General features: G+C 40.5%; 1 protein-coding gene across 3 annotated transcripts in view; it reads left to right on the plus strand.

The window, feature by feature from the left end:
* Positions 1–19277, plus strand: part of NCK2 (NCK adaptor protein 2) — an 89277-nt gene extending 70000 nt beyond the window's left edge. For 2 of the 3 annotated variants that reach the window (XM_040336447.1, XM_040336448.1), the window contains 4 exons: positions 564–661; positions 2867–3108; positions 7904–8625; positions 18200–19277. In XM_040336447.1, coding sequence (XP_040192381.1) covers positions 2883–3108; positions 7904–8625; positions 18200–18394 — 1143 coding nt within the window. In that variant the 5' untranslated portion in view covers positions 564–661; positions 2867–2882 and the 3' untranslated portion in view covers positions 18395–19277. Of the gene's footprint in view, positions 1–563; positions 662–2866; positions 3109–7903; positions 8626–12484; positions 12534–18199 lie in introns of those variants that run through there. The other variant, XM_040336450.1, reaches the window with a different exon arrangement.
* Positions 19278–21744: the final 2467 nt, after the last annotated feature.

Here is a 21744-nt window from a genome sequence, read left to right on the forward strand (position 1 = left end):
ACCCCTTTTAAGTTAGGTTGGATATTTGTGTTAATTTAGAAATCTACATGCATGAATACTGTTCCTGGCATTTCTCCATATTTAAAAAAGCTATACTTCTATCAGTAAATGTCAGTCTTTGAGCTCAAGAAAAGTGACTGTGTCTAGCCTAAAAGTTCTTGTATGTGGAACTAAAGGATCTGGCTATTTGTACTTTGCAGCTGTTCTCCCTGAAGTGGTGTGTGTGTGTGTGTGTATATATATATATATATATATATATATATATATATATATATATATATATATATATATATATATATATATATATATATATATATATATATATATATATATATATATATATATATATATATATATATATATATATATATATATATATATATATATATATATATAGTGTGTGTGTACATTTTAATTATTTTTTTCCCTAGATGAGATGGCTTTATTAGGCTTTCTTTCCCACTGTGTTTTTCAAAAGAACAAGCTCCTTTACAAATGTATTAGTTTGTTTCTGTTTTTACGCAAATGATTCTTTTTTTTTTTTTTTTTTTTTATTCATCCAGAGTGAAGGCACTCTAATTCAGGAGGTGTTACTTTGCCAGATCTTTAGGTGAAAACAACCTAAAAAGAATACTAATGCAGATACCACATCTAATGATTGGTAAGTAGCAATATATTACCTTTTTGGCTTTGGGTTTAATACCACTTTAGCAACAACGTCTCCCGTATTCAATGCTTCCAGAGGTCTATTGTACAAAATAATGTATTTCCTAATGATCGGGATTGTGTGTATTTGGAATGAGTGGTATAGCAATATGCCTAACCTCGGTGTACATATAAATATGCCACCTGTTTTCGTGACTTGTTGCTCTGAATGCTTGTAGCTTTCAAAACAGAAAATCACAGATGCTTCATTACTTTGAGAATTTGCACAGAAGGTATTAAAGGATCGAAATTGTAACCTACTGGACACATGGGCATATAGAGAAAGTCATATGGCGATAACACCAATTCAAACTTCTTTACAAATTTCACAAATGTTTAAAGTGGATGTAAACTCCCACATATACCCAGTGAAGTGTTGCCTCAGGTGATACACAGTGATGAAACAAATCTCCCTACATAAGGTTTACGTGTGTGTGTGTATGTGTGTATGTGTGTGTGTGTGTGTGTGTGTATATATATATATATATATATATATATATATATATATATATATATATATATATATATATATATATATATATATATATATATAATCCGCTTTATATACTGTTTAGAAAGTGCACATCGTGTTAGATTTTTCTCTTCCTGGTTAGCACTGCAGTGAAGTCTGGGCATACAGCCAAGGCGGCTGTTAGGAGGAAAGGCACACATCCCCTCTCCTCATAGGTTTTTGGCTCTGTTCATTGAATCGTTCAGGGCTCTGCTAATCTATTAATGGCATTCTCCTTGACACAAAACTCAGGCTGTATTTATCATATGTGACAGAGATTTTGTCAGAAGTTATCAGGCTGCAAACAGAAGAATGGAGCAGGAAACGGCTACAGTGCTTTGAAGAGAGATTCCCCCCCGAATACACAAGTTATGTTTTTTTTCTATCTGCCTCTAAATGCCTATGTGTGAATGGACACACGTTTAACATGGAGGGGCGTTTAGAAGTAGAAAAAAATAAAGCTCAAACGTCTGCAAAAGAAGCTTTTTGAGCTGGTGTGTGCACGAGGCCTCACTCTTCATTGGTTGCTACAAACCTCAGGACTCCCAGGGTGGGATTGAGTTATTGGAGGCACCCAAAGAGATTGTGTTCTCAAAAGCTTGCCAGTATCAAATTGCTGCAGACTCCTGACATATATTCTGTTCATACACCAGGAGGCTTATACAGTTCAGACAATAAGAGGGGGGGAAAAAAGTTATTTGAAATAAAAAATGGGACATTTATGAAACCCAAAATATAAACATTAAAGGGGTTGTAAAGCTTCGTGTTTTTTGACCTTAATGCATCCTATGCATTAAGGTGAAAAAACACCTTGCACTCTCGGGCCCTCCAGCCCCCCCTGTTTTACTTGCCTGAGCCACGAAACTCTGTGGGCCCGATCCTGCGATGGTTTCCCCCAGCTTGAGGCGGCTCTTCATTGGAGATTGATAGCAGAATAGCCATTTGGCTCCCGCTGCTGTCAATCTAATGAATGACACGGGGGGCGGGCTGAGTGATACAGTCGGTGGCTATGGCCGCAGACTGTATCGCGGCAGCGCGCCTGCAAGTAACCCCCTTGGGAGAGCGCTTCCCAGAACGGGGATTAGCTGTTGTGGGGAGTAGCCGAGACAGACACAGAGGGACCCCAGAAGACAAGGATCGGGGCCACTCTGTGCAAAATGAACTGCACAGTAAAGGTTAGTATGGTATGTTTGTTATTTAAAAAAAATACCTTTACAACCCCCTTTAATATTATACAATAAAAGCTTCAAATTGGCTTCCCTTGATCCCCTGCCTGCTTAGACTAGAGGATGACCAGACAGTTTTATAAGTTAACCAGGCTGCACAAGACTGATAATCCATCTATTGAGGCCTGTAAGTAGGAGAGAAAATAATAAGGGACCTAATCAGCTTCAAACTTTTTGGTTTTTGTGTATGCTGTCTGCACATCAGATGGCACCCTTTAGTATGTGGGCAACAATCCATTTTATTTGTAGTGTGCTGCAGGAAGTGGGTGATGTGATGGCCATTTCAGCGTATTGCACAGTTTAAAAAAAAAAGTTAAGGGAAAAAAAAGTGTTTTTGCTTTGCCTCTCAATGCACTGTGGTAAAATGTTGCATGTCTTCGGTTTCCTTACAAAAGCTATCTTACTAGTTGTGCTTTGTTGACAGTTTGACTCCATGAAAAATGACAGAAGAGGTCATTGTTATTGCCAAATGGGATTATATGGCACAACAGGACCAAGAACTTGATATCAAGAAAAATGAACGCCTATGGCTATTGGATGACTCTAAAACGTGGTGGAGGGTGCGAAATACATCCAACAAGACAGGATATGTCCCATCTAATTATGTTGAGCGGAAAAATAGCTTAAAAAAGGGTTCATTGGTTAAGAACTTAAAGGACACTCTAGGTAAGATTTTTTTTTAGTGTGTGTGTTTTTTTTTTTAAGTTGATCACTATGTTCCTTAACCATAATTTGTGTATATCAACCCAATAAGTATTTTGTCTTTATCTTTGGTGTCAAGTAATAGCCAGCATTATTAAAGTTTTGTTTTAAGGAAGTTATAGTATCCTTTTTTTAGGTAGCCTTACACAGTTTGGTCATTTCTCATTTGTTTCATTAGAGGATTCCTTTCCAATAGAATTTGGACTCGTACAACATGAGCGCTAAAAACTGAAACGATAATCTCTTTCCTTTTCTACATAGTATCTTGGGCACCAAAGTTACTTCTCTTAATTGCCCAGTGTTTTCAGTAGGCCTCATGCTCACTGGACGTTGTAAAAAAAGCCAGTAATGTTGGCTGTAGAACACTGTAGTTGTAGAGTGAGTTTTTTTTATTATGATCATTTTTTATTTTTTTATAGCTCAAAAACTGCTAAATGCAGGATAGCCAAGTTTTTCAACTTTTTTTGGGGCGTTTAAGCTTTTTTTCAGAGTTGGAGCGTTTTTACAGCTGAAAAACTCCCCCTCAAAACCCACTAGTTCCAGGTTTTTTTTCCAGACAGAAAACGCCCTTGCCAAAAACTGCTAACAACCTATAGGTGTCCTTGGACACATAGGATAACACGATGGGGAGTTCATTGGTTGCAGAAAAAAACCCCGTCTGAATCCAAAAACAGCAGCTGTTAAAATGGCCAGTGTGCATGAGGCCTTAAGGGGGTTGTAAACCCTTGTGTTTTTTCACCTTGATGCATCCTATGCATTAAGGTGAAAAAACACCATGCACTGTCCGGCCCCCCTAAACCCCGAACTTCTGTGTTCACGATCCCGTGTCGTTCTCCGCGCGGCTTCTCGGCTCTTCATTGGATAGATTGATAGCAGTGCAGCCATTGGCTCCTGCTGCTGTCACTCAAATCCAATGACACGGGGGCGTAGCCGAGTCATACACTCATCAGCTAAGTACGCCGGGTGTATGACACGAAAGTGTGCCCGCAAGGTAACCCCCTTGGGAGAGAGCTTGCCAGAGGGGGTTATCTATTGTGGGGAGGAGCTGCGACAGCGGCCGTGGGACCCCAGACGAGGACGATTGGGGCCACTCTGTGCAAAACGAACTGCACAGTGGAGGTAAGTGTGACGTATGTTTGTTTTTGTTTTTTTGTTTTTTTTACGTGAACCTATAGTATCACTTTAACCACTTCGTTACCGGGCCTATTTTGGCACTTCTCTCCTTCATGTAAAAATCACAATTTTTTTGCTAGAAAATTAATCAGAACCCCCAAACATTATATATTTTTTTTTAGCAGACACCCTAGGGAATAAAATGGCGGTCATTGCAACTTTTTTTCTCACATGGTATTTGCGCAATCATTTTTCAAACGCCTTTTTTAGGGAAAAAAACTGTTTCATGAATTAAAAAATAAGAAAACAGTAAAGTTAGCCCAATTTTTTTGTATAATGTGAAAGACGATGTTACGCCGAGTAAATAGATACCTAACATGTCACGCTTTAAAATTGCGCACACTCATGGAATGGCGCCAAACTTCGGTTCTTAAAAATCTCCATAGGCAACGCTTTAATTTTTTTTACAGGTTACTATTTTTGAGTTACAGAGTAGGTCTAGTGCTAGAATTGTTGCACACGCTTTAACGCACGCGATGATACCTCACATGTGGGGTTTGAACGGTGTTTACATATGTGGGCGGGACTTGCATGTGCGTTCGCTTCTGCACGCGAGCGACCGAGACAGGGGCGTTTTTAAATTTTTTTTTTATTATTATTTTATTTTATTTTTTTACTTCATTTTTTTATTTTTACACTTTTTTTTTTTTTTTTTTTGATCACTTTTATTCCTATTACAAGGAATGTAAACATCCCTTGTAATAGGAATCAGTGTGACAGGTCCTCTTTATGGAGAGATGTGGGGTCAATAAGACCCCACATCTCTCCTACAGGCTTACAAGCATGAAATAGGTGAAAAAAAATTCACAGATTTACATGCCGACAGCCGCGATAGCGGCTTTGTTTACTTCTGGGTACCGGGCGTGACGTCATAACGTCGCGCCCGGCCCTCCGACGGTCATAGAGATGACTGTGACTGTCTGGTCACCAGTCATCTCTATGGTTCAACAACGAGCGCCGGCCGATTCGCTCTCCGGGCCCCCGATGGCACGGGAGAGCCCGGAGAAGCACCGGATGGCGGCGGGAGGGGGGACGTCCCCTCCCGCTGCCTAGAAGAACGATCGAGTGGCGGAACCGCCGCTTTGATCATTCTTCTGGTGCACAGAATCGCCAGCTGAAAACAGCGATATCTGAATGATGCCTGCAGCTGCAGGCATCATTCAGATATCACCGCTCAAAGTCCAGGACGTCCCAGGACGTCCTACGGATCTGAAGTGGTTAACAAAAGAAATGTTTTCAAATTGATTTTATCAGAGGAATTACAAGATGACGAGCAATTTTATTACAGGTGCCACCACTTGGTTTTGATTGTAAAATGTGGATTTTTTTGTAGTGATGGCATTTTATTAAACATGATTACATGCACATGGTCCTCTAACTACCATATAGATTACAACTCCCTTCCTGGTCTACCTAAGTTTTATATCATGTTTTAGTGTGAACAACATGGATCACAATGTTCAACGGTTAATTAAACCCAAGAACAAACATGTAGTATTTTGCAGCATATCAGTTCTGAGAGATGGTGACTGCTTTAGTTTTCCCTTTTTCAAGCTAAAAACATTTTCAGCTAGTACAGAAATGTGGTGTCCTTGCCACTTCTTGTGAGATTAATTAAAAAGCAAAAACCTTATTTGTTCTGTAAACTAGTACTCTTATCATATAATGGAGATGAACAAAGGCAGACATGTTTGTAGTTCAGTCTGGGTAACAACCATAGCGCTCTCAAAAGATACATTGGAAGAGTCAGTGTAGCCAAATAGGGAAAGGGAGTGCGTTACAGAAAATATGTGAAAATAATTAAAAGGAAAAATACTGAAACAAGAAAACAAATTTAGGCACCTAATCAAGGGATTGGTAAACTGCAATATATAAAAAAAAAAATTGGGTTTGGGATCAAATACGCTTTCAAGAAGCTTTGTCACGGGTAGGGAAGAATGTGCAGGACATAAAAAGGGCCATTAAGCTTGTTTCTTCAAACCCTTCCCCATTCCTTCCTAGATTAGTAGGAGAGGAGTGTTGATTACAAACCTGGAATTCCCTGTGGTTGTGCAATTCAATAGGGATCGACAATTATCGGGATGGCCGATTTCAGCATTTTCTGAAAAATCGGTATTGGTCACAAACTAGACCGATATTACTAATATTGGTTTCCGCGGGTTGGGGCCCAGAAGCCTGCAGACCCAGTGTGGCACACAATGTCGTCTCGACAGACGGACACGCCAGCCAGCCACCCACCCGCAGTAAGGTGCCAGGCCACTGAGGCCAGCAGCCATCCACCCACAGCAAGGTGCCTGCCAGCAGCCACCCACTTACAGCAAGGTGCCGGCCAGCAGCCACCCACTCCCAATCCCTCCACTGGCTTCCAATTGCCCAACTCTGCAAATGTATAATATTAACAATTCATTACAAAGCCATCCACAACTCTGCTCCCAGCTACATCACCAACCACATATCAAAATATCATCCAAACTGTCCAGTTTGCTTTTTCCAAGACCTCCTGCTCTCTAACGTCATTGCCTCCTCTCATGCATGTGTCCTGTTCTGAACTTCCCAAGAGCATCTTCCTTTATCTAGCTTTACCTACCGCAACCTATCTCCTAATCTGCCTTTAAACAATCCCTGAAAACTCATCTCTCTTGGCAAGCTTATTTCGCCTCTAACTAGCAACTGAATCATACTTTCTCAACTCATCTCACACAGCAGCTAGCATTTGCATCACTTCCCCTTCTCTTTAGATTGAAGAAAGGGCACCTCGAATTCTTTTGTCTTCAACTGTATTGTAACTTAGTCTCAATTTATTTTCTAAAGCTCTGTGCAAATTGTTGGCGTTCTATAAATCCTGTATAATATTCAAGGAGAGGTTATCCTTCCTGGCTTACATTTTTTATTTTTAAACAATATAACCTTAAATTTTCTGAATACTGTCGTCGCTTAAAAGAAAAAAATTGACTATTTAGGAGGGACGTTTTTTCAAGACAAGCTAATCCATGATGGAAGCACATATGCATGTCTAAGGGCCATCAGATCCTTCATCAAGTTCAGTTTCCCCGCCTGAATTTTCTGGTCCTTGGATTGACGGCTTGATCCTGTTAGGCAGTCTCACTGGCCAACAATAGTGCTTATCAAAGTGAACAGTATTTAATCTTTTGTAGGTGGGAGGGGCCCAGCTATCATTTCATTAATATTCAAGCTTTTAAGTGTATGTAAATCTGGCCTACCTTATACAATTTTCTTATTCAATTTTCTTTAGATTTTCCTTCAACTATATGGTGCAAGGGCCTGCCTGATTGCATACAAAGTGTTTAGGTTTGACCTCCTATTATATGGTTTTGTATACTGCATGGCCAGCCTTAGTGTGCTCACAATACCAATTGTGTGTAGTTTTGTTAGCGTGTAAATGAGGATATCCATATTTGCTCACTAGATATGTGGGCTCTGCTTCCTGCTAAGTAGTATGTTTTATTTTGCTAATGTACATTATTGGGCAGTATGTTCAGTGCAGATGTTTTCATTTACCAACAAACCATTACTGTCACTTTACTATTAGACTGCAAGCAACACATATATTCTTATTACTTTTCAGGTCTGGGTAAGACGAAGCGAAAGACTAGCACTAGAGATGCTTCACCTACTCCGAGTACTGATGCAGAATATTCATCAAATGGTACCAGTGCTGAACGAATCTATGACTTGAACATTCCAGCGTATGTAAAATTTGCCTATACGGCAGAAAGAGATGATGAGCTTTCTCTTGGGAAGGGTGCAAGAGTCATTGTTATGGAAAAATGTAGTGATGGCTGGTGGCGTGGAACACTCAATGGACAGGTTGGATGGTTTCCATCAAATTATGTTGTGGAAGAATGTGATGAAGCTACAGCAGATTCACCCAGTTTTCTCAGTTTGAGGAAAGGTGCATCAATAAGCAATGGGCAAAACACTAAAACTCTCCATATTGTTCAGACACTGTACCCATTTAGTTCAGTAACTGAAGAAGAGCTAAACTTTGAAAAAGGAGAAATAATGGAAGTAATTGAGAAGCCTGAGAATGACCCTGAATGGTGGAAATGTAAAAACTCCAGTGGGCAGATTGGCCTTGTTCCTAAAAACTATGTTATAATTCTAAGTGATGGTCCTTCTTTAAATAGTTCACATGTTCATCAAATAAGCTACACTGGCCCTGCTTGTACAGGACGTTTTGCTGGAAAAGCATGGTACTATGGAGGAATTACAAGGCATCAAGCAGAATGTGCCCTAAATGAAAGAGGAATGGAGGGAGACTTTGTCATTCGGGACAGCGAATCTTCAGTAAGTAATTCCATAGTTGTCTTTCTCATAATACAGCATGTCACATCACTTCTCATGGAAATTAGTTAATAAATCCTTTTTATCCGAGCCTTTAAAACTTTTTTGGAAGGAATATGCAAAGAATAAGACTCTTTAGGACAGATGTGTTGTAGCATTCTATGCTAAATTGTTTTTGGATGCTCCAAAGCTAGCATTTTTTTCCTTCCTTTACTACTTCATGAACCAGTGACCCAGAGTCGACGTGTTTACCAGGTGTCCTAAGAGATATGATTGTTCTTGTTAATTGAATCCGTGATGAAGGAACAAAGAAGACCTAAGCCGCAGTGTATGAATCCTGGACAATAAGTCCACAATGGTGGCTACCATATTTCTATACAGACTTGTTCCTTTTAAAAATAATTGTGCTTGTGTAATGAAAACCCTTTAGCACAGGGGAGTAGTTTTCTGATGTGGCCTGTGACCGCCTGCTCTGAGATGGTGGGTCAGCAAGCCCAGATTGCAGGTCGCCGACCCACCATCCAAGAACATCAGTGTTGTGGATGAATCGGCGGGAGAAGAAGCAAACGGCTGTAGATGGTGCAGAGCTGAATTGGCCTTCTCTATAGCGCCAGATCCTGTCCAAGGCAGAGTGATGCCAAATGCACTCTACATGGAACAGCAACCTACAGAGTGGGACCCCTGCAGATAGTGGCAATTCCTGCAGATGTAGAAGGTGAAAGACAGCCAGTTTATGAAAACCACAGTTTGGGCATCACAGCAATGGTCATAATATCAGAGTTTTGCAGAGTTTGAGCATACATGAGCATTTGTTTTGCAATGGTTATTGGGCTGCTTTAACACTGATCCTCAGGTGCAGTGCACCTACATTAGTTGCTGTAGATTTGCTGCACTGAGCCATATACTTCTATTATTATATCCTGTGGGTTTAGTGCACTTTCAGAACGTACACCACACCTGCAAGTTATAATTGATGTCTATGGCAAAGTGCAGCAAAGCTACAGGTGCACTGCGTTGCACCCGTGGTGTGGGTAAACTGCAGAACATCAGTGTGAAAGCAGCCTTAGGCCCCTTTCCCACGATCAGTCCAATTCGGGCCGCCTTTGTGATTAAACGGTAGGTAAACCTCCAATGAGTGTTGGTCCGACAGAAAATGATGATCCTGATTGCTTAAAATCTTTGTTTTATCATTTACCGACCAGCTGTCGCAGTTGTACGGCAGGTTGGCTCTTCTGCGCGTATTATGGTCATTGTTCCTCGGATGCATACGCAGCGATCTGTGGACGTGCATGCCCATTCTTTAGCGGGGAGGACAATCAGCGGGTCTGGCGAACTCTGTCCACCAGCCACCTGCGATCGCTCCACAGAGAGGCAGAATGGGGATCTGCCAGTGTAAACAAACAGATCCCCGTTCTGCCAGGGGAGTAGAGTGAGATTGTCTGTCTATTTCTATTGATTAGAGACCGCTCTCTACTCCCCCCACAGTTCGAAAACACCACTGTTTTGCTTGTCCCTGGTGTTAACCCCTTCCCTGCCAGTGTCATTTATACACTAATCAGAGTATTTTTATAGCGCTGATCGCTGTATAAATTTCACTTGTCCCAAAAAAGTGTCCGCTCTGTCCGCCGCAATGGCACAGTCCCGCTAAAAAATGTCAGGTCACTGCCATTACTAGTTAAAGATAATAACAATAAAAATGCTATAAATCTATCCCCTATTTTTGTAGACTTGATAACTTTTGGGCAAACCAAACGATATACTCTAATTGTGTTTTTTTTTTTATTACCAAAGACTGAGGAAGAAATATATACACACACACTTGCAATAAAAAGTATGTGAACCCTTTTGGAATGATATGGATTTCTGCACAAATTGGTCATAAAATGTGATCTGATCTTCAAGTCACAACAGTAGACAATCACAGTCTGCTTAAACTAATAACACACAAAGAATTAAATGTTACCATGTTTGTATTGAACACACCATGTAAACATTCACAGTGCAGGTAGAAAAAGTATGTGAACCCCTAGACTAATGACATCTCCAAGAGCTAATTGGAGTGAGGTGTCAGCCAACTGGAGTCCAATCAATGAGATGAGATTGGAGGTGTTGGTTACAGCTGCCCTGCCCTATAAAAAACACACACCAGTTCTGGGTTTGCTTTTCACAAGAAGCATTGCCTGATGTGAATGATGCCTCGCACAAAATAGCTCTCAGAAGACCTATGATTAAGAATTGTTGACTTGCACAAAGCTGGAAAGGGTTATAAAATATCTCCAAAAGCGTTGCTGTTCATCAGTCCACGTTAAGACAAATTGTCTATAAATGGAGAAAGTTCAGCACTGCTGCTACTCTCCCTAGGAGTGGCTGTCCTGTAAAGATGACTGCAAGAGCACAGCGCAGACTGCTCAATGAGGTGAAGAAGAATCATAGAGTGTCAGCTAAAGACTTACAAAAGTCTCTGGCATATGCTAACATCCCTGTTAGCGAATCTAGGATACGGAAAACACTAAACAAGAATGGATTTCATGGGAGGATACCACAGAGGAAGCCACTGCTGTCCAAAAAAAACATTGCTGCACGTTTACAGTTTGCACAAGAGCACCTGGATGTTCCACAGCAGTACTGGCAAAATATTCTGTGGACAGATGAAACCAAAGTTGAGTTGTTTGGAAGAAACACACAACACTATGTGTGGAGAAAGAGGCACAGCATACCAACATCAAAATATCATCCCAACTGTGAAGTATGGTGGTGGGGGCATCATGGTTTTGGGCTGCTTTGCTGCATCAGGGCCTGGACGGATTGCTATCATCGAAGGAAAAATGAATTCCCAAGTTTATCAAGACATTTTGCCAGAGAACTTAAGGCCATCTATCCACCAGCTGAAGCTCAACAGAAGATGGGTGTTGCAACAGGACAACGACCCAAAGCATAGAAGTAAATGAACAACAGAATGGCTTAAACAGAAGAAAATACGCCTTCTGGAGTGGCCCAGTCAGAATCCTGACCTCAACCCGATTGAGATGCTGTGGCATGACCTCAGGAAAGCCATTCACACCAGACATCCCAAGAATATTGCTGAACTGAAACAGTTCTGTAAAGAGGAATGGTCAAGAATTACTCCTGACCGTTGTGCACGACTGATCTGCAACTACAGGAAATGTTTGGTTGAAGTTATTGTGCCAAAGGAGGTTCAACCAGTTATTAAATCCAAGGGTTCACATACTTTTTACACCTGCGCTGTGAATGTTTTACATTGTGTTCACTAAAAACATGGTAACATTTAATTGTTTGTGTGTTATTAGCAGACTGTGATTGTCTATTGTTGTGACTTAGATGAAGATCAGATCACATTTTATGACCAATTTGTGCAGAAATCCATATCATTCCAAAAGGGTACTTTATTTAACTTGGTCTCAAATGTAAAGATTTTTTTGATCAGATGGAAGTAATACAACAGGCTGTACACCTGCCCCCTCCATGCCCTTATCTTGAAATCTTAAGCTGCAAAGTTTGAATTTTGGCAGACTTTTTTGTCTTGGTTCTGTATCTAGAAAAAAAAAATGTCTCCAAAATATGTCGGTGTGATTGTCTCTAAAAATATCAGAAAAAAAACTATCTGTGCATGACATCGCCCCCCCCCTTACCACTGGGACGAAATTAACACAAACCTGCATCGTAAAAGGTTGCAGGCTGGTGTGAATCAACACTCAAATGTTACCAAATTCTTACCAAGCAGGCAGAGCTTTAAAACACGTTTTCACTAAGCTCTGTGGTTGCAAGCATTACTGAGAAATTATTCTTCCAATTTCACAACAGAGGCAGCAAAATCACAACCTATTTCCTTATTTTCTGACAGCAGCCTGCTAGCCTTCTGATGTAAACAAGGAGCAGCTGCTGTAAGCTGTTAAAAACCGACTGAAACACCACTGCAGAGTCTCTGTTGTGACCTTTTGAGGATGAATTACTCTACAGTACCTGCAACTACTGAGGTCAGTGAGCATTTATCAGAGCTCTTTTACTGCTTGTTAAAATTGTGTAAATACTTTAATGTCCATAGTCTGGGCAAAGGGGGGAAAAAAAACGAATGTACATAACTTGCTAATGTACACGTTTTAGCAGGTTTATTGCCAGTGCTTATGTGGAGGTCTTCTGATACAGCGACACTACATCTTGATGTCAAAGCTTTTGTTTTGATCAGTGAGTCTATAATTTTGCAATGTTCCCATTCTAAAAGTGATACCAATCAATATCTGTATGCTCTAAAAATAACCGATACACACACATTATTTAAACCCTTTGAGCTATTTTTCATTAAATTTGAGGTTTTTTTTTGTTTTTTTTTGCCCTCTTGTAACGTCCTTCGTCAGCTCTTAAACCTCTCCTTTTTTTCCTCTCCCTTCCATTTTTATGAAATGAGCAGTTCACCTTCCTTCACCACTCTATGCATACTGCAAATCCCATAGTTCAGTCCATAGTTATCTAGGCAGTAAGCAAGAGAGGGTGGGTCCATTCCTACATACAATGGGACCACGGGGGAAAAAAATGTAACCGTTCTTTTACAGGGATTTGGATCGCAGAATAAAGTGCATGTATTTTTCCTACAGGAGCCTGAAAAGCATTGCACTTGCGTTCAGCAGATTGTGAGCGCAGTGCCAGGATCCTACACACACACCCTCCTGCTTTTGAGCCTGTACCTCTGTACAGGTGTTCAGTTACAAAGCTCGAGGAAGAGTGAAGGAACTTCAGAGTCCTCACAGCATCCTCAATTGAGAACTACAAGCCAACTTAGGGCGGCACAGTGGTGTAGCACTTTCACCTTGCTGTAAAAAGGTTTACTGGTTCGAATCCCAACCAAAACACCACATGCCTGGAGTTTGCATGTTCTCCCTGTGCCTGCATGGGTTTCCTCTGGGTACTCTGGTTTCCTCCCACACGCCAAAGACCTGCTTCTAGGTTAATTGGATCCTGTCTAAATTGTCCCTAGTGTGTATGAATGTGAGTTAGGGGACCTTAGATTGTAAGCTCCTTGAGTGTAGAGACTGATGTGAATGTATAATATATAAAGCGCTGCGTAAATTAACGACGCTGTACAAGTACTTGAAATATTAACTGCCACGGTGAAAGATGGGACTTGTAGTTTATTCATTCACTGTTCCCTGTGAATAAATGTCTCTGTGGGTAGAGCCACACACAGCTGCACCATTTTTAAAATGTAACAGCAGGTGCAAGAAGAGGATCCCCTGCCTGCTGTGAGTGGTAAAGGTGAGGGGGGGGGGGGGGGGGGGAAGGCACCAGCTGGAACATGTTACAATAACAATGTAACACGTTCCAAATGTGAACCTATCCTTTAATTCCACATTTTATCTACTATGTTTATGTCCAGTAGTCTAGATGGATGCAAACAAATTCTGTGCTTGCCCACAGACTATGATGTGTACATAATGTTTGATATTATAAAAGATCTGTTTATTTTACTGTTCTGTGAACAATCGTATAAAATTATATGGTTGCAAAATGTAGGTCTCATTCACACAGTCAATGATGCACGTGTAGTGTGAGCAGGTTGTTTGCAGCAACTGTAACTTCAGGTGCTGCGTGCAGGCAGCCCATGAAAGTCTATTAGGGCTCGGTAGCTGTACAGACACAGCGGACTGTGTTTAGAGCCGCTCAACCACACTCGCATGCCTGCAACGCTTGGACCCAGTTGTATCTGTGCAGTTGCTGCATCCCAATAGACTTCTAAGAGCTGCATGCAGGCAGCACCTAGAATTCACGGAAGCTGCAAAAAAGGCCCATTCACGCTATACATCTGGACTGTGTGGCCTTTCAGTAAGCCTGTAATATTCACCAACAAATATAAGCTAACATGTCTGGAAAAGTACATATGTTTGTCTTCAAATTGCTTTCTTTGTATCTACTGAGGGCCCTGTATCCTATGCCAAGGCTGTATACAAGGCCTGTCCAAGATGAGAGTAATCTCCAGTCCCTTTGGAATGGAACTATTGAATGTCAGGGGGAAACTTGGTACTGAGCAGGCATGGCTTAATATAAATTTTGTTCAGGATAATCAAGTTCCTATAACTAAAAAGCATATAAAGTGTAAATAATAAAGCAAGCACTATGCCTACTGGGGGGAAACGGCTACCTCTCACTTCACCAGCACTGTTCGTTTATATACTTTTTAGTGAGCATTGACTTCAACCACTTCTGCTCCAATTGATTTATCCTCCTTTCTGACCAGGCTGTTTTTTTCTATACGCCACTGCGCTACTTTAACTCACAATTGCTTGTTCATGCGACTCTGTACCCAAATAAAAATTTTGTCCTCCCGGACTTTCAAATGATAAACGCACCATCCATCACCAATGAAGTGCGTGATCTTTAGTTAACACAACCATCTTAGCGTGCTTCCTTACCAGCTTGCAAGGACCTCCTGTTAAGGAAGGTCATTATCGCTTGCGGCTTAAAGCCCAACCAGGACCTCTTTAGCGATCCAGGGGAGCCTTAGTTTGAAATAAAGTGATCCGCCAACAAGAAGACTTGATCACCGAAGATCCCCAAAAAAGATATAAACTCGCCATAGCATAATATACTTACACATTTTATTTATAATAAAAAATTGCTCTTACAACACTTTATATTTGTATTTGACAATATACAAGCTGGCTAGCTCTGTGTAGCAGCCCCTTCTCCCGAGACATACGAACCGATGTCGCACTGCCATCCTGAGTGCTAAAAATATGCACTGTCTAGTACAAAAGACACTGGTTGGGAAGGGGTTAACATCAGTAGCAATCAAAGGGTTAACTCTGTGCCTAGCTGGTGTTTTTCTAAACTGTGGGTGGTGCTTTTACTAGGGGAAGGCATGGATCAATGTCCTTGCTTTACAGGAATACAGGACCAATGCTTTTCCCACTGACAGAACGGCGATCGTCCTTGTTTACATAGGCAGATCACCATTTTGCCTGTGTCCTAAAAGATCGGCAGGTGCTGCCGGACATGCTGATCAGCTGTCGCTGTGTAGAAGTATAGCAGAGGCAAGCTGGCGGCGGCGAAGGCTTGCGCCCGACTGCTGCAAGTGCAGGATCATGTGTATATACCTGATTCTGCATAACGTGGCCACTCTGTAGCAGTAAAACTACTATAGGGCGGCCGACAAGTGGTTGATCACTTGACCTCCAGGAGGTTTACCTCCTTCATGACCAAGGTAGTTTTTGCTGTTCAGCACTGTGCTACTTTAACCATTTCAGCCCCGGACCATTTGGCTGGACAAAGACCAGAGCACTTTTTGTGATTCGGCACTGCGTCACTTTAACTGACAATTGCGCGGTCGTGCAACGTGGCTCCCAAACAAAATTGACGTCCTTTTTTTCCCCCCCACAAATAGAGCTTTCTTTTGGTGGTATTTGATCTGCGGTTTTTATTTTTTGCGCTATAAACAAAATAAGAGCGACAATTTTTAAAAATGTTTTAATATTTTTTACTTTTTTGCTATAATAAATATCCCCCCCCAAAAAAAAAAATATTGCGTTTTTTTTTTTTTTAACAAACATGTGTAGAATACGTATCGGCCTTATCTGAGGAAATTTTTTTTAAAAAAATTCATAGATAGATAGATAGATAGAGGCGTTTGGTTTGCGCAAAAAGTTATAGCATCTACAAAATAGTGTATAGCTTATGGCTTTTTTTTTATTATTTTTTTTTTTTTTACTAGTAATGGCGACAATACGCTTTTTTTTTTTTTTTTTTATCGTGACTGTGACATTATGGCGGACACATCGGACACCTTTGGTGCTATTTTGGGACCATTTAATCAGCGATCGGTGCTATATAAATATGCACTTATTACTGTGTAAATGTGACTGGCAGTAAAGGGGTTAACCAGAAGGGGGCACTGAAGGCGTTAAGTGTGTCCTAGGGATGTGTTCTAACTGTAGGGGGCGGGGCTACATGTGACATGACACTAATCACCGCTCCCGATCACAGGGAGCAGTGATCAGTGTCCTGTCACTAGGCATACTGGGGAAATGCTTGTTTACATTAGCATTTCCCTGTTCTTCCTCTCCGTGAGACGATCGTGGGTATCCCCAGGATATCAAGTCCACAGGACCCACGATCACACTCACAGAGCTCGTGGTGGGTGCGCGCCCCCCATGCCGCTTCTTAAAGGCGACTTATAGGTACGTTAATATGCCTGTACTTGCCATTCTGCCAACGTATATCCTTGTGAGTCAGTCGGCAAGCGGTTAACTGGCAATTGTGTTTTCATGCATTACTGTACCCAAATTACATTTTATATTTTTCATACAAATAGAGCTTTCTTTTGGTGGTATTTAATCACTACTGGGTTTTTATTTTTTGCTGTATAAAAGAAAAGGAAAATACAGAAAAGTTTGAAAAAAAGGGTTTTCTTAGTTTTCTGTTATTTTTTTTTTTTTTATATCTTCATAAATTTTGGCCAAAATATAGTCTGTAGAATTGGGGAAGAGATAGCCCAGCCGCTTTGGGTCTGGAAGAACTTTTCCCCAGCCTGCACCCTCACTAGTCAGCAGCATCCAATTCATGGCACAATGTCCGCCTGAGCAGCGGGACCTTAGCATTTATTGTGGGTCAAAATGTAGTCCTGATACATTTCATTGGTACAAATAACCCATATCCAGGTATATTATTTAGTCTGTGTGAATGTTAGTCTACAACCTATGGTATATATTTAAATTGATCCGTCCTGATGTACTGACGGCCTATCTTATTTCTTGAGGCCCTTAAATGTTAGGACAGTACAGATACCCTTCAAATCACCCCTTTTTGGAAAGGACAGTCCAAGGCATTTAGTAAAAGGCATGGCAGTTTTTTTTTTGAAGTTGTATATTTTGTCCCAAATTTTGAAAATTTAAGAAATCAAGTAAAATGTGTTTATTTACAGTGTCACCAGTGCAGTACAATGGCCTCATATGATTGGTGTGGAGACAATCAGGGATACTGACTGGTGTATGTATATAAAATAAAATGTAGAATTTTTTGTTTTCAATTTATTTATTTTTTAATACATGCTTTTATCAGAGTAGTTGAATGTACTTCTCTGGAGGAGGGGGGTGTTTGGCCCAGGTACCATGTGATTACTGGTGACTAATCGCAGATCATGCACAGTAGTAAACAATGATGTCATGAATGGATTACTAGGTGTCATGTGATTGCGCAGCCTGATACTGAGCACCGTAATCCACTGTGTCAGGTGGGCACAGCAGTGACAGTTTGCCCCAGTGCACATGAGCAGCCAGCAGTAAAATTACAGATGGCCGGTCGCCAAGTGGTTAAGGTGAATTTAGATTTTACAGGGAGGTTGTGAGTGCATGTGTGGTTTGACTACCTTTTTGGGCTTTTCGGATATGTGGTATGCTACATCTGAGCACAAACTTCTAGCTCCGCTGAACATTCTTGTTTATTCATGGTTAGCTTTTAGAGTTGTGTTGGCTTTGTAAATATGCCATAATTCCGATATATGATGAAGAATTTTTCTCTCTTAATGTGGTTTTTGATTAATGTTTGTGTATGTGTGCTTTCTATTTTACAGCCCAGTGATTTTTCAGTTTCTCTAAAGGCATCAGGGAAGAACAAACACTTCAAAGTACAGCATGTGGACAGTGTCTATTGTATTGGGCAAAGAAGATTTAAGAGCCTGGATGAACTGGTGGAACATTACAAGAAGGCACCCATTTTCACTAGTGAACATGGAGAAAAGTTGTATCTGGTTAAAGCACTACAGTGACATCGGACTTGGCTCTGGCCTCTCAAGCTTCAAGCCTTAGTTCCAAAAAAAAAATTACTTCCATGGAACAGAGCCATCATTACAAAGGAAACAGTCTTAAAAATACAGGTTCTTCTTAAATCACAAACACTCTTGCATAGTATTTTTATCTTTTTATTATTTGTGTTGTTCTGTCTTTTTCTGTTTGTAAGTCATCTTGCCCTCAGGTTAAAGAAAACCTCACTCAAGTGACCATTGTAAGCACTCACTGTCATGCCTTGGTTTAAAGTTTCCTATTCTGCACATGTTTACAGTACATAGCTAGCTATTGCTAGCAGGAAGAGTAGGAGGCAACTTGAAACAGTGTTATGATGCTCTAAATTTTTTATCATGTTAAAAAAAAAATCTTTATTAAAATACATTAGGCACAGTTGACATGCACTGAAGCCGCAGCAAATAATAATGTAGATATGCTGTATCGGTTGTGGCTGTGAATTTTGTAGCCTTGTTGCTTACCAGGTAGTATACTGAGACAATGCATAGGCTCTAGAAACACCCTTTACACTGTAATGTACTCTGCCACTGCAATACCTCCTCACCTCGCTGCAGAGTACACCAAGTAATGTATTGTAGCAGTACATCCAAAATTACTTTTGGTAAAAATGATTGTAGTATATGGTTTATTTGGTATGTAATTACTACAGAAATAATAACGTGGATAAGCAAGTTATTTAATTCAAAGTTTTACATGAAAAGTAACCAAATGTGCCATCCACATTTTTTTCTATTGCTCTCCTGCCTGTTATAATTATACATTCATGTATTTAATTCTGAAAGACAAATGTATGTGTAGATGACTGTCTATGCTAATACAGATAAATAAACTTTTGTTTTTTTAAATGCCTTTTTTTTAGGTGTTTTTCTTGGATTTATTTAGAAGTTTGATATTAAGAGGCATAAACTCTTTAAAAGTACACTGTTTGCATCTTCCTTGGCTGGTGAGGAAGCTGGGTTACTCTGTGCTATTAAAGGGTCCACTTAGTGTTAAAAATAAATACTGCCAGAGGAAAAAGAAAAACTTTTTTTTTTTTCTGGTACTTACTTGTGTTTAAGTTTACATACCCAAAATTTATGATTTCTTGGCAGTTTTTCAGAGAATATGTAGGCACAAAAACCTTTCTTTCACTCATGGTTGGTGTTTGGCTGAAGCCATTTATTATCAATAAACTGTTTACTCTTTTTAAATCATAATGGCAACAGAAACTACCCAAATGACCCCAATCAAAAGTTTACATACCCTGGTGATTTTGGCCTGATAACATGCACACAAGTTTACACCAAGTGTACATGTGGCCAAAGGGGTTTGAATAGCTATTAAAGGTAACCATCCTCACCTGTGATCTCTTTGCTTGTAATTAGTGTGTGTATAAAAGGTCAATGAGTTTCTGGACTCTTGACAGACCCTTGCATATTTCATCCAGTGCTTCACTGGTGTTTCTGGATTCTGAATCATGGGGAAAGCAAAATAATTGTCTAAGGATCTGTGGGAAAATGTAGTTGAACTGTATTAAATAGGAAAGGGATATGAAAAGATATCCAAGGAATTGAGAATGCCAATCAGCAGTGTTCAAACTCTAATCAAGAAGTGGAAAATGAGGGGTTCTGTTGAAACCAAACCACGGTCAGGTAGACTAACTAAAATCTCAGCCATAACTGCCAGGAAAATTGTTCGGGCTGCAAAGAAAAATCCACAAATAACTTCTAGTGAAATACAGGACTCTGAAAACATGTGGTGTGGCTGTTTCCAGATGCACAATAAGGAGGTACTTGAAGAAAAATGGGCTGCATGGTCGAGTCTCTAGAAAGCCATTAATACACAATTGCCACAAAGTATCCTGTTTACAATACGCCAAAGAACACAGAGAGAAGCCTCAAACCTAGCACAAAGTAATTTGGAGTGATGAGACCAAAATTGAGCTTTTTGGGCACAACCATAAATGCTACATTTGGAGAGGAGTCAACAAGGCCAATGATGAAAGGTACACCATTCCTACTGTGAAACACGGAGGTGGATCGCTGATGTTTTGGGGATGTGTGAGCTACAAGGGCACAGGAAATTTGGTCAAAATGGTTGGCATGATGAATGCAGTATGTTATGAAATAATGGAGGAACATTTTGCATTTATAAGCCAGGAAGCTGTACATGGAACGTACTTGGACATTCCAACATAATGATCCAAAACACAAGGCCAAGAGGACCTGTCATTGGCTACAGCAGAAAAAAGTAAAGGTTCTGGAGTGGCCATCTCAGTCTCCTGACCTCAATATCATTGAGCCACTCTGGGAAGATCTCAAACGTGCAATTCATGCAAGATAGCCCAAGAATTTACAGGAACTGGAGGCTTTTTGCCAAGAGGAATAGGCAGCTTTACCATCTGAGAAGATAAAGAACCTTATCCACAAATACCACAAAAGACTTCAAGCTGTCATTGATGTTAAAGGGGGCAATATACGTTATTAAGAACTGGGGTATGTAAACTTTTCATCAGGGTCATTTGGGTAGTTTCTGCTATCATTATGATTTAAAGGGTAAACACAGTTGATTGATAATAAATGGCTTCAGCCAAAAACTAACCATGAGTGAAATAAATTTTTGTGTTTATCATTCATATTCTCTGAAAAATGGCCAGGAAATCATAAATGAACTGTATATAGCGCTGTCAATTTATTATACACTCGCATCAGTCCCTGATCTAATTTAGACAGGAGCCAATTAAAGGGCAAGTTTACCTTTTCACACAAAATAATAGATGCACATTTTTTTGCAGGTAAAAAAAGTGCATTTATTTTGTTGCAAAAGCCTGTAAAGCATTGCACCAGCGATCAGCAGATCGCTGGTGCCATGCAGGTCTCCTGCAGATCTGTCACTGTATCAGTTTGCTCATACCTTGTACAAGGATGCTGATACATGCTGACAGGAAGAATGAATGAACTACCACAGCGTGGTACAAGCTGACAGCCACTAGGGCTGCCAAACCTTTTGTAGTTTTCCATTCACAGAGAGCTGTGAATAAGTGACGCAGCCGTGTGGGCAGAGCCCCGCACGGGCGTGTTTTTTTTTATTTTATTTAATTTTGACAGCTAGCGGGAAGGAGAAGATTCCCCGCTAGCTGTCAGAGGGGAAGCAGGGGCCAGTGCATTTATAACATGTTGCATGTTACACCCTGAATATGGGTGTAACATGTTATGAAAGGTGAACTTATCCTTTAACCTACCAGCATGTCTTTGGAGTGTGGGAGGAAACTGGAGTACCCGGAGGAAACCCATGCAGGCACAGGAAAGACATGCAAACTACAGTTGGGTAGTGCCAT

This window comes from Rana temporaria, chromosome 2 (genome assembly GCF_905171775.1).
Source record: "Rana temporaria chromosome 2, aRanTem1.1, whole genome shotgun sequence".
NCBI classification, from domain to species: domain Eukaryota; kingdom Metazoa; phylum Chordata; class Amphibia; order Anura; family Ranidae; genus Rana; species Rana temporaria.